Here is a 13,068-nt window from a genome sequence, read left to right as displayed (position 1 = left end):
CAGGTGTGAATGTTGGAACCCAACAGAGACAGAAACACCCTTGAGTGGACTTTGTTGGAGCACCATCTGGTTGTAAAGAAATAATACTAAAGAAACAATAATGCTGCATTTGACAGACCTTCCAGTACATACTGCTTCATCTCAATCTCATAGAACTTGTTGGTGCCGATAATGATACTGTAGCCAGTGAAGTGAATACAGCTGCAAGGCTCTGATGTCTCAATCTCCTGCAAACACACACACAAAATTTTTTTTTATTTTTTTATTTTTTAAAACTCATTATTTCTAGAAGAAAAACAGAGCATCTATATTTCCTAGAAAAAAAAAAGTCCATTGTTCACAATAAAGGTCTCGTCACTGTAAGCGGTTCACTTTTAATGCTCATTCACCTTTCTGATGCAGAACTTGTTGAGGCCTTGATTATGCCGCAGGATTGTAATCTTATTGGGCATTGCAGCACAAATACAGAGCCCATTATCAATCTGTAAAGAAAGAACAATTCTGCAATCAGGCAGCACACAACACGATGCCATTACTGTGATGTTCAGCTCCTTAACTCAGACCCAATAACAGTCCACAAGGACTCTGCTCCCTGCAAGTTACAACATGACTCACCTTTCCAGAGGAGAAGAGATGGCATCCTTTGACTGTCTCAAAGATGAAGGGGTTGAGGTCAGGCTGAGCTGGGAGATGGGACTGTGACAAAGACTGTTTCACCTTCTTGATCTCTACCAGGCACAGTGCCCTCTCCTCCCCTGAATGACACATCAAACATGCCAAGTGTGAGATGATGCGCATCATCTTCTCTTTACTTCACTTTCGTTCGCTGTTACTTCAAAGCACACATTATGGCTTCTAAAAGATAACCATAATGTGATGTAATGTGTTACAATAAATGCACACTATCCAGAAGCATTATGTTACAGCTGAAACAGTGTACGAGGAAAACATAAATCTGATAATATCATAAAATAACTTCAATATAATGGCCTCCATTAACTGACCAGTGATCATCAGCAGCTTATCAAGCTCCTTCAGGATCTGGATCTGGAAGACGGAGGTCAGGCCCGGGATGTGAGTCAAAGAGTTCTTTATCACATTCAGAGCATACAAACCCTCCTCAGAACCAACCAAGACAATCTGCAAGAAAGGACGAGATCACCAGAGCTTTAAAAAAACAAAAAGAAAGAAAGAAACATCCAGCATGGTGATGTCTAACTAGAAAGCTGACCAATTAGGTTTTTAACTCTGTTTACATGTTTGTTTTTATACCTGGTCAGTGAGAGGCAGAGTGCAGTTGATGTCCAAACGGTCGTCACCCTCCAGCTTCAGCAGAGAATTGCCCAGAAGTTTCTATGGAGAGAGAGAGAGAAAGGGAGAGAATGGAGCAGGGGAAGGAGGCGGATTAAGACTTCCTGCAAATCGGGAGCTTTAGCAAGACAAGCTAACACAGCAGGGATGCCAGCCGGAAAGCTGCCACAAAATAACCACAGCAACATAACATTAAAGATGTGTCATAATTTGGTGTCTAAATGAGCTAACAGTAAAAGATAGTGAGAAAGACAGGGAGAGAAAGAGAGAGCCTTGCAAAGTCTTTCCTGTTGAGACTGAAGCTCACTTGCAATGCTAACAACAGAACAACTACAGAGCAAGAAATACATTTTATGTTGTTTAAAACAGACAAGCACAAATGAGCTATGTCTGACCATTAATAAATGATATTTTTAATTTGAGGACACACTGCCTTTTGTTGACAAATGGTCAGAATAAAACCCTCCAAGTTTATACATTTCATGACTGTAATGGGTTCTGTGGAGAGTGGCTCTTTGTTTCCACTTTATACCAATAAAATCAATGATGAAGCACAAGCTCAGCAAATATCACAGTGCCATTTTTCCAGTAATGTTGGCCTTGAGGCTTTATCACTGAACATTAGTGCCTGACCTCAGTAATGTTCTTATGGTTTAGTGGGAAGAAAACTCCTCAACTATCTTAGCGTTGGATCTGCAGTTACATAGCCTTTTCGAAAAAGCTGATACAGTTCAACAACTTACAGCCAGTCTCTAAAACCAGATGAGAGGCTGTGTAAAATACACATAAATGAGAATGGAATGATTTGGAAATCATTTAGACCCTTCATCTAATTTAGAATATTAGAAAGATAACATATCAAAGTATGGAACAGAAATGCTGTCTGTGGGGGGGGGGTTATTTTGAATTTGATGCCAGCAAAAAAGTCTGAAATAGTTGTTGATTGTTAGCAAGAAGGAAAACCCCACACACTCAACAATATTTAAATAATCCAAAACAGCTCAATAACATAAGAATTAATGATAATAATGATGATAATAATGATGATAATAATAATAATAATAATAATAATAATAATAATAATAATAATAAGCAAAACAGGTGAGGAAAAAAATCCCTTTAGATACAGGAAAAAAAGGTGCTGCATATGGGTTAAAGAACAGAAGGGAGAAAAGCTGCTGGCATTAATTTAAAAAAAAAAATGTTCACAAAAGCAATAACAGAGTCAACGAAAATTTCACAGATTATGCATTTCATATGTTATCTTTGAAGTATTTAAATAAATATGGGGTTAAATGATAAGCAAAGCATTGTCATTGGTCTTATTTACATTTTACACCCTGCACTATCCTTACTGTATGCTGTACATACAGTAAGGATACGATGTAATCAAGCTGCCGCAAGCTGCATGTTCAACTTTCCATATTTAGTAAGTGGTACAACTGAAAAACACAGCAATGCAACTTTTTGAGAATACTGAAATACACTTGTGGAACCATTTGACTTCCTACTTCACTTTTAATTTAAGGGTCATTTTGCAGAGAACATGGAAGAAAATATTTCTTCAGTTTCTTCTAAAACTGCAAGAAACACAGAAGCGCCAACAGCCTATAGCTGCACACTGAAGTTAAATTGCTCAAGGTCTGTTTGTGTGACGTCATATTTCTGAGAAGGGGGGCTTAAGCAGTGCATGGGCTTTGCAGAATCATGCATGACATAGCATAGGACACCAAATAAATGGTGCACAGCAGTCTATTCACATCCATGCACTACATATGTTTCTGTGTGAATACACACACCATATTCAGGAACTGATTCAAGGACTGTACTTATAGTGCATCAGTGTCATATGTATGTACAGCTACTGCATGCTCAGTCGATCGGTCGACTGAAGCTCAAGCATTCGTGCAGCTACTTACTGTACCTGAACCAGAGGGGACAGGTTCTTCTGTCTTTTAGAAACACCTGCCTATAATATGATTCACACAACCGAGTTGAATGGAGATACACACACACACAGTATAGTTATATAAAGAAAAAAGACAATGACAACAAATAAACACAAGACGTGGATGTTGAGAACATGCAGAGAGAGAAAGAAGAGGGAGGGGGAGAAGAAGAAGTGAAGGCACTGGCTGATGTTTAATGGAGGTACTCAATATTTTACCCAATTTTCACACAAAATGACACAACCAGCTTTGTATTAATTTGCTCATTCATATGGGCCTAACAACAAAGCTTGTGCTGTGTAAAGGAGGCAATGGCTTTTTGCAACACCCCAAATACAGTAAGCCTAAATTATGAACGCTATCAAGCCTGACACAAGGACATTCATAGGTATGTAATATGCAGGCATGATACTTACAGCATCAGAATCCACTTTCTCTCTAGATCCACGACTACCACCCACAACAGACTCCAGTACTGCCACCCAGCGCTGCTTGTCAGGAAAGCTAGGAGCCATGAAGTAGAGGGACTGGCCAGGCCAACATGTGGTGTGCGGATGCGATTCCAGCTTCAACACATACGGGATGTCTACGCACAGACATAAAAAAATGCATCAGTTTGTTCCTCTGCTAGCAGCTTAATTTCACAGCTGAGCAGAAGCGTCAACATTTTTGCTGTATTTTGTGTTTAAACATTTTAGACAGGAGAGGTAAATCCAAATCAAAATTTGGAGAGAGGATGATACACTTAATATCCTACAACAGATTGAGTACACTGGGATTAACTAGTATTGATCCAGTACCAGACTTGGCAGTGTTGATGAGCTCAGAGGCTCCAACAGCTCCATGGACAGTCACCTCTCCATCAGGCAGACAGAGCTCAAACTCTTCCTCAGCCTTTACAGAGTCTACAAAGAAGGGAAGAGAAAAACAGAGGATTCTCCAATTTGACCTACATGGTAACATTCACTATACAGTTGAATTATGAGCAAAAACAAAGACAGAATCAGTCATCTTGAAAAATAATAAAATAAATAAAAAGAATTTAATGAAGTACTGACCTTCTCTGGGCTCAGTATCATAGATGGACACTTTGGTTCCATCAAGAACCACATATTTCCTCTCCCAGCCTTGTTGCCCACGCTTGCCATTTCTAAAGGAGTAAATATACAAATAGGCAAACTATATTCAATGCAGTGTACATAACATACTGCATACATTCAGGATGGCAGTAAGGACTTAAATAGTTACCTAGGCTGCTTCATCCATCCTTCCAAGCGAACATGCCCACTGGCTTCTTTAACCTGCAGTGCAGGTGAGTTTGCCTTTTCTCGGCACAGGGCTTCTGAAAAGTGAGTGGCATACTCAGCTGGCAGACCACAGGTGGCCGGAAGACACGGCGAGCATTTGGGATGGCAAATAGTGTGGCACTCTACAATGAGACAAAGAGAAGGATGAAAAATCTGATTGGATTTAGTGAAAAGTTCTTTACCATGCTGAATCTTGTCAATAAAGAAGGCAAGAATACAGAATGGTAGGGATCATCACATAAAAAAATATCCAAATTCTATCTATCAACATTTCATTTGTACAGCTGTACATATAAAACATGGAAGGGTACTGTTCTAAAATGCTGATTTGGGAACACATCCAACTTATTTTCTAAGACTCACAACACTTGGAAGGCAAGACTGATTCCACCATGTGATGGCGATGCTATAATAACTATTTCCAGTATTTTTGTTAAAGCTGGCCAGTAATGTATCTTCTGAAATATTTTCACATTCAGTCTGCCCAGCTACAGCACAGGATACAGACCTAGACAAGTGGCAGCTTGCCGTCCAAAATGCACAGTGTCCAGGCAGACGGCACACTTGGCAGCCCTCATGTTGAGGCCCACGGTGAAACGATGAGGGATGTTGTGATGCATTCTTTCTTTCACACGATGACCAAACTCTATAAAGCAGTACAAGTAGGCAGTGTAAGGAGTTAGTGAAAATAGGCATAGTCACTTACAGTCTTAATTACTTAAGAGTCAGCAACAGTTAAATGAGATCCAGCTCTTTAAAGCAGTATGAGGCAATCCAAATAATGATTTTTTTCAATGCAGATATTGCATATAAATGAAAGCTCAAGTACCAAAGTAGTTGACTGGAATCAGATTGTGCATGCCAGTGTGCATGGGATGTATTAAAATGTTTCCAGGTGAAAAGGTACCTATCCTACCATATGCTATCTAAATCATGACTCCAGAAATGAGGGGGGGGGGGGGACTTGACTCCTAAAAAAGCCTTTGGTCAAGCTACAGTTAGCCAGTGGACAAGAAGACAGATGTATAATACAGCAATGAGCATGTGGGTGCACAATTTACCACGAGCAGCAGATGAGCACATGTGTGAAGAGACACTGTAGTGGCTGCTAACTTACTTTCAAACGTGACCCTCCTCTTTTCTGTGAGGAGCAACAGGAAAAAGAAAGAAAGGAGAGGAATCTAACAATAGCTAAGTGAAACCAAAAGAACATGGACAGTAAGGAGCTTGAAACACAAAGCAAGTCCAACTTAACCACTCTTATGGATTTGGGCAAATCATTGTTTTAGGCCGGTCTGTAAATACAGACTAAAATAGGGTATAGCAACATTCCCTAAGTACTCCCTAAGCACCTTCTGTATCATAAAAATCACTGTATTAATGGACTCATCAATAATTTGGAAAATACAAATATAGTTATTTCAGGTTTTTCCTAAAGAAGTTTATTAGGAGACTGTTTCTTTATACCTTTGGATGTGATCTATTGAGCAAGCTACACAGCTATGACAGAGTATTCAGCAAATGTTCAGTTTCCATGGTGATCAACAGCATAAAAAGATATAATTTTGCTTTGTGATGGTGGAAACCCTGGACTAAAACCAATGATACCTGCCCAATCCACTGTTGCTTTGCTTTGTGAGACAGACACGAGCAGGATTACAAAGTCAGCTGGATAAATGTCGTGAATGAAACCTAAAACAATGATTTTTGTTGCTTTGTGTCAGCCCATGTTCCTGTTTGGAGCGAGTTCTAGTCTTAACATGTTCTGAGAACAGTTATCCAACTTTATTTCACTTCATAATCCTGCTTTGTGAAACTGGTCACACATTTAAAAAACAAAACAAAACACAACGTAAACAAGACAAGTGATTGGGGAGTCCATTTATTAGCATAAGGTGGAATGCTCCTGTAAGAAAACTGTACAGCCTCAATTTGGGAATCTGAGGTTCAAATTTGGCTGCATTTAGATGAGCTGTATATTTGTTTATGGTCTGTGTGTGAATGACTAACCTTCAGGTGTAGATGTCTCCTTGCAGCGGGTGGAGGGGTTAAGCAGGCTGCTGGGGTTGGGCTGATGTTCTGGGGATTTGACAATGGCTGACATGAGGATTTGATGTCGAGCCTGGGCTGGTGTGGAAGGGGCTACATGGTCCTTGAAATGAGCCGCTTTGGGAGTTTGGGAGGAAAAGGAATTATAAGAACACTGTTTGCAAAGACTGAAGGGCTTACTAGAGGGTAGATGTATTTATTTGAACTTTTGTCCTTTTCTGGGATGATCACAATCCAGTGTTGTCTACATAAAATATTCTGACAGATTTTTAGTCTTGCTACATGGCACTTCAGTAATCACCACACAAACAAAAACTATAAAGACTAAAAACACTCAAGATTTCCGTCCTTACCCTCTTCTCTGAGGGACCGCAGCTCTATCCTCATCTTCTGCAGAGCCTCCTCCAGCTCTGCACACCTTGAGCGCTCCTTCTCCAAAGCTAGTTTCATGTCACTGTACTGCAATGGAACTGCTGGCTGGGCCTGTGGAGCTAATGCCCCATTAGTTGTGGTGCCTACATCTTCCCGCCGCCGCCCAAATATACCCTGCTCAGAGAGGAAACAGTACTCAGTTGGCTTTACCTTGAAGCTGATTATTAATGTAACATGGTTTGTACATAGATTTTGTAAATATTTTCCCACACCTTCTTTTTTTTAGTGGGTTGGTCCATTTTGGCCTGGAGGAAGTCAATGAGTTTAGTCTGCTGGGAGATTGTCCCCTCCATCTTCACCTTCTCATGGGAATATACCGCCTGTAGGCAGGAAAACAAAAGCTCAGAGAAGGAAATACTTCTGAAGACAGCTATGAGAAGAATTTCCACTGGGATTGCATGACTTAAGATTACTTTATCCTTCTTATGCACCGGTATCAGTGGCACTATTTTAATATCCAGCTGGGACTCCTCCTCCCCAGAGACCACAGTATTTTATCTTACTGCAGAGGTTTGCACTGAGCACCTGTATATTCTCCAGCTGGTACTCCAGATCGGTCCTCTCTGTCTTGAGCATGTCGGTTTGGTCCAGAGCATCCTGCAGGCCCTGGGTCAAACGGAAAATGTGGCTCTTCTGGAGGTCCATCTGCTGCTGCAGTTTTGCTTGCTGCATGAACACCAGCACACAAATCTTTTTGGTACAGTTTGCTAACAGCAGCAATAGAGCAATAGTTACAATAAGTAACAACAAGAAACCCAAGTTTCTTAAATATATGTGTAGAAATATCATGCAGGTTAATTGACTTTCACTTCCTACCTCTTCCATCAGCCTTTGTTTCAGTTCTCTCTCAGTCTCCAGCTTCTGCTGTAAGCTACGGGCATTCATCTCCAGCATGGCATGTTTCTTCTCCAGATCATTGAGCTGTGAGAACATGTGAGTGCCTGTTAACCTCTAATTCATCCCAGCTACAAGTCAAACCATATTTTTGAAAGATTGAAGCTGGGGTTAAAGTTAGTTCATGGATAACAGACTCACAGTATCAGATAGACTTTCAGCCTTTAGTCTTTGCTCCTTCAAAGCCTGTTGTAAGGCCAAGATCTCAGCCTTATGCTCTTTGACTGCCAGCTCTACTGCCTGGCGAGACTCAGTGCTGCGCTGGTCTGCACGCAGCCTTTGAACACAACAATAAAGTGTTATGACTGTAATAAACTAATTTATAAATAGAAATGACATACAATGACCACTTTCTATGTAATAAGCGCAAGTATAAATTTAAGAATGTCACCTATTCTGCTTCTCATTGTCCAGCAGTCTTTGCATGTCCCTGGAGCGTCTCTCAGCTTGGCTTTTTTCATCTTCCAGAGCTGCTCTCCAAGCCTCCCACTGCCTCTCCTTCTCCAGCAACTCATCGTTTAGGGACTCCAGCTCCACCACCTGCTCCTCCAACATGCTGCATGTGGTCTTCAGTGTCTCAATGTTCTGAGAGCATAAATGAAATAACAGACTGAAGAGAACATCTTTCTCAGCGTTTGGCAATACCACGTGATTGTTGTCTCTATTCAATGATCTCTGATGCATCATAATAGGTTCTCTGGCCTTGAATATTTCAGACAAAAAATACAAATAAATTGTGTTTTAAAAAAAGTAAATTAAATTCAAAAAGGATTATAAATTGTTGCTTTTTTAATCTGCTGGCAATATTTGAGCAATTAATAATGAATCTTTCTACTCCATCTACTAACCTGTGGTAAGCATCTAATCTTTTAATTTAGGTTTAGACTGTTTCAGAGATACACTCCTTCCTATTCAGCTGCTGGTATGAGATGGTCTCAGCACCGTAAGTGAATGGCACGAAGCTGACAGAAGACACTGACTGCATGCATTTAGTTATCAGAAGGACATTTAGCTTAAACACCCCATACAGCACTAGACAGCAGCAAAAACCATCCATGACATGTAGCAAAAGTGCTAACTTCATTAATTACTTCTAATAAAACCTGGTGACGAGATTGAACAGCAAATTACACTGTGTGCACCGGTTCAAACAGCTGAGCCACACAGAGGCACAGTTTATAAGCTAGTTTAATATTGTCTGATCTGTTTACCAGTGCTGCGTTGTAATGTTTATGGAAGTGTTCCCATAAATACTAGTATATAACCCCTCTAGTTATTAAAACAAGTAGAAAAATAGAATTGCCTTGTGCAGAAAACTCTGATCTAATATATTAAGTGTTACTTGGTATGTGTCACTGTCAAATCTCACCTGTAAGTTCATAAAACAGGCTCATTCAATAAGTGTTGTGGCAATGTCTCACTGAAGCAAGGCACATTACCATGAAAATGATTTACATCTGAATGACACTCAACACACTGAGAAGCCAGCAATTTGTCTGGAAACGGTTTTTGTTACCTGTTTCTGGTTGTTGAGGTGCATCTCACGGTCAGCCACCTCCCTCCTCAGGCGGTCCACTTCCTGGCTGAGCTGCAGCCGATCCTCTCTCTCATCTGATGCCTCATCAAGCTGTTTGGACAGGTAGAAGTTCTGGCGATTCAACTCGGCGTTCTCCTGACTAAGCTGTGTCAGCTGTTCCTCTAGGTCAGTGATCACCTGAGGAGGCACAAACAGGTAAAGGTTTACACGTGCAAACAAGAACACATTTTAAGGCTTTATGCACAAAACTGGCTGTGTTGTAATAATTCTAACTCCAATTTTTTTCATTTCATGATGTTCAAAATGTTTTCAATTGGTGAAGTTTAGAACTCGACTCTGTAATATGTGCAGTATGCAGTTTAGCATCGTCTTGCTGAAATATGCAAGCCCTTCCCTGGAAAAGATATTGACTGGATAGGAGCATATATATTTTCTAAAACCTGTATACACCTGTCAGTACTGAAGGTGTCTTTCTAGATGTGCATGGTGCCAATTCTACAAGCACTGATGCACTCTCATTCCATTAGAGCTGCAGCCTTTTGAACTGAGCGCTGGTAACAACCCAGATGGTTCCTCTCCTCTTTAGTCAAAAGGACATGAAGTCCATGTTTCCCAAAAAGAATTTTACATTTTGATTTATCTGACCACAGAACAGCTTTCCACTTAACCTCAGTGCATTTTAAAAGAACTTTGGCCCAGAGAAGACGTCAGCGTTTCTGGATCATGTGCATATATGACGTCTTTGCGTTACAGAGCTTTAACCTGCATTTGTGGATGGCACGGTGAACTGTGATCATAGACAGTGATTTATAGAAATGTTCCCGAGTCCATGAAGAGATTTCTGGGAGGGAATTGTATCTGTTGCTAATGCAGTGCTACCTCATGGCACAAAGATTACAGGCATCGAATTTTTATCTTCAGTCTTGTCTCTTGCACACAGAAATTTCTCCAGATTCTCAGAACATTTTGATGATATTATGCACCATAGATGACAAGATATTCATAGTTCAATACTAATTAAAGATTCTTATATTATATTATTTGTAGGTGCGAGTTTTGGCAAATTGGTGAATCTCTGTCCATCTTCTGAAAAACTCTGCTTCTCTTGCTACCCAATCTGCTGCCACTTAATTAACTGATTTAGTTTCAAAACATCCCTCAAATATTTCATGACAGAGTAAAATGTTACAGTTTAAAGATTTAAAGTTTTCTATATTCTGTTAGGAATAAAATAGAAAATTTATGAGATTTCCAGATCTTTGCATTCTGTTTTTAATTTATATCATCACAACTTCTTTGGAAGTGGGATTGTAATAGCACAGCTGTAGTGAGTATAATTTACAGGTGTAATGAGTACAGTGACAGCAAGTCATTTCCAGTCAGAGAAATAGGAAACATGTTTTTGGCACATATGAACCACAAAACTGTTGTTTCACTTTAAATGTAACATAATAAGAATTTGTTTCTATTTTAACTCCATGACAAATAGTGGTGCAACGGATCAAAAATCTCACGGTTAGGAGATTTTAAGTCACGGATCGGATCAATTTTCGGATCAGCAAAAAAGAAAAAAGACAAAAATTTAACATGTGATGCCTAATAAGTAACACATTTACTTATCGCACTCCGCTGTGATATAATGAGCTGTCACGGTCACGTAGCTTTCCGTTGCCCTGGAGGTCCACCCATTTGTAGTAGTTAGGGCAACAGAAGGTGCCTGGGACAGTTCAGCCATAACTTTAAACTTTTGCTGCTCATACATGCTTGGAACGATCTTGCCACTAAAGTGGACGCGCAACGGGATATCATAGCATGGCTCAAGCACGTTTATCAGTTTAAACCCCTTGCTTTGCACAACGGAATACGGCCTCCCGTCTGCAGCTAAACACCCCAATAGCTTTTGTAATAGCTTTAGCCCGGTCGGATTGGGCAGCAAAGGGCTGCTTAAATACCGCAAACTCCTCTGCTCCTCCACTTGGACCACTAGCGCTGGCCATAACTATGCTTGTCAGACCCACCACGCGCACCATACACATACTTTTTTTTTTTCTCTCTTTTCTTCTGTGGATAGGGATCGGTTCGGATTACGGATCAACCATGATCCGTTGCACCACTAATGACAAATAAGATAATTTGTTGAAGACGATAGATGGACATGTTCATCTTACATTTACAGTACATTTTTAAAAAGAACTGCACAAATTGGAAGCTACCTAACAGTTGAATTAAAGTGGTCTCAGCACTACTCAGAGGTAACTGAAGTAATGTGTTAGCTGCGCATCAAAAAGATTTTTGTCTTTGTGACAACTGTAATGGCACCTTTTATAAAAAATAAAACAAAAACAATTCACCAGTAAAATGCTAACAGAGTGCTCTGCACAGCAAGCTGCATTTTGCTGCCAAAGATTGATTCAGTAGACTACATTGTTACATTAGAACAATCTTTTGCAGCTACACATGAATCACTATATATTCAAGGGTCTTGTGAAACCTTTGAAGAATTTTATCTCCTGCTGCTGAAAGCACAGACAAAAGGCTGTGGAATCACTTACTGAACAACTGTCTCTTAAGGCATCAAACTTCCGCTGAATATCGTCTCTGTGGTTCTGGAAGAAGAGCAAATGAAAAGAAAAAATACAAGCAAATCTGAGTATGCATAATGTGTAATCGTAAAGAATGCCATTCATACTAACAGCACTATAAAAAAAAAGTGATTACTGTATTAATAATACAGGCTTATATCCATATATAGGAAATGGTGAATACCACCATTACTTTGGGTGACTGTGATTGCATACATGTGTGCTTCCTCTTGCTCGTCTTACCCTGAGGGCCGTGATCTCCTCCTCAGCCTCAGCAGTTGTCTCTTCCAGCTCAGTCTTAGCTTGCTGCAGCTGACTCTCTAATGCAAGACGTGCAGCCTGTAGGCTGCTGATTTGGGACTCACGCTCCTGGAGGGACAGGGTCAACTCTGACACCTGCCTCTTAATCTCCAGTTTCTCCTCTTCATGTTCTAGGCCCATCTACAACACAGAGAGGGTTAGTGTGAATACTGCGTTGATATTGAACAAATCGAACCTTTAACACTTTGTATTTGAATATCATTTTCAGCATAACTTTAACCTTAATCACATTGTTAGGAAAGCAGAGTGCTACTAATGAAAGACTGCTGGAATGAATATGCACTTTTAGTTAATCTCAGGTTCTGCACTTCTTACTGGCAAATACAGAAATTCAGTCTGCTGAAAAATACACAAGGGTTCATTTAGCTGTTTCATAAGTGTTTGACAGATGGAACGGCCGATCACAACTGAAGTACATATTTGTGTGTGTGAGGACAGTGTGTATGTGTTTAAGCGAGGGTGCAGAGAGGCCAGCAATTAGTGCCAATCTGTGTATCATGTCTCAGTAGCGAAGACCATGTGGAGGTAGAATATGACATCCAGTCAGCAGGCTGTCGACCAGGAGCGTCGACAGACAAGCACACTGGGGGGTGAGAGCGTTCAGAAGAAAGGGGGCATTGTGTTCCTCAAAATTAAGCCGGGACTTCTTTTTATTGAGCAGATTTGCAATGGGTTCATAAAGACAT

The 13,068-nt window shown here is 40.3% G+C and overlaps 1 protein-coding gene across 4 annotated transcripts in view; it reads right to left on the bottom strand.

Annotated features, from left to right (window-relative positions):
- cita (citron rho-interacting serine/threonine kinase a) overlaps window positions 1–13,068 on the bottom strand; it is a 39,925-nt gene that overhangs the window by 3,808 nt on the left and 23,049 nt on the right. For all 4 annotated transcript variants that reach the window (XM_085406091.1, XM_085406093.1, XM_085406094.1 and 1 more), the window contains 20 exons: window positions 12,305–12,502; window positions 12,032–12,085; window positions 9,459–9,656; window positions 8,334–8,527; window positions 8,084–8,219; window positions 7,865–7,969; window positions 7,574–7,714; window positions 7,261–7,368; window positions 6,970–7,162; window positions 6,578–6,733; window positions 5,076–5,213; window positions 4,509–4,689; window positions 4,319–4,410; window positions 4,061–4,165; window positions 3,677–3,846; window positions 1,273–1,353; window positions 1,005–1,140; window positions 616–755; window positions 390–482; window positions 119–227 (listed from right to left, as the gene is read on the bottom strand). In XM_085406091.1, the coding sequence (XP_085262217.1) occupies window positions 119–227; window positions 390–482; window positions 616–755; window positions 1,005–1,140; window positions 1,273–1,353; window positions 3,677–3,846; window positions 4,061–4,165; window positions 4,319–4,410; window positions 4,509–4,689; window positions 5,076–5,213; window positions 6,578–6,733; window positions 6,970–7,162; window positions 7,261–7,368; window positions 7,574–7,714; window positions 7,865–7,969; window positions 8,084–8,219; window positions 8,334–8,527; window positions 9,459–9,656; window positions 12,032–12,085; window positions 12,305–12,502 (2,728 nt within the window). The remainder of the gene's footprint in view (window positions 1–118; window positions 228–389; window positions 483–615; window positions 756–1,004; window positions 1,141–1,272; window positions 1,354–3,676; window positions 3,847–4,060; window positions 4,166–4,318; window positions 4,411–4,508; window positions 4,690–5,075; window positions 5,214–6,577; window positions 6,734–6,969; window positions 7,163–7,260; window positions 7,369–7,573; window positions 7,715–7,864; window positions 7,970–8,083; window positions 8,220–8,333; window positions 8,528–9,458; window positions 9,657–12,031; window positions 12,086–12,304; window positions 12,503–13,068) is intronic.

Source organism: Rhamphochromis longiceps, linkage group LG5 (genome assembly GCF_057381845.1).
Source record: "Rhamphochromis longiceps isolate RC_006_pf linkage group LG5, R_longiceps_female_GT1.1, whole genome shotgun sequence".
NCBI lineage: Eukaryota > Metazoa > Chordata > Actinopteri > Cichliformes > Cichlidae > Rhamphochromis > Rhamphochromis longiceps.
The sequence above is the reverse complement of the archived record's forward strand: the minus strand, read 5'-3'. Positions and strand labels throughout refer to the sequence as shown.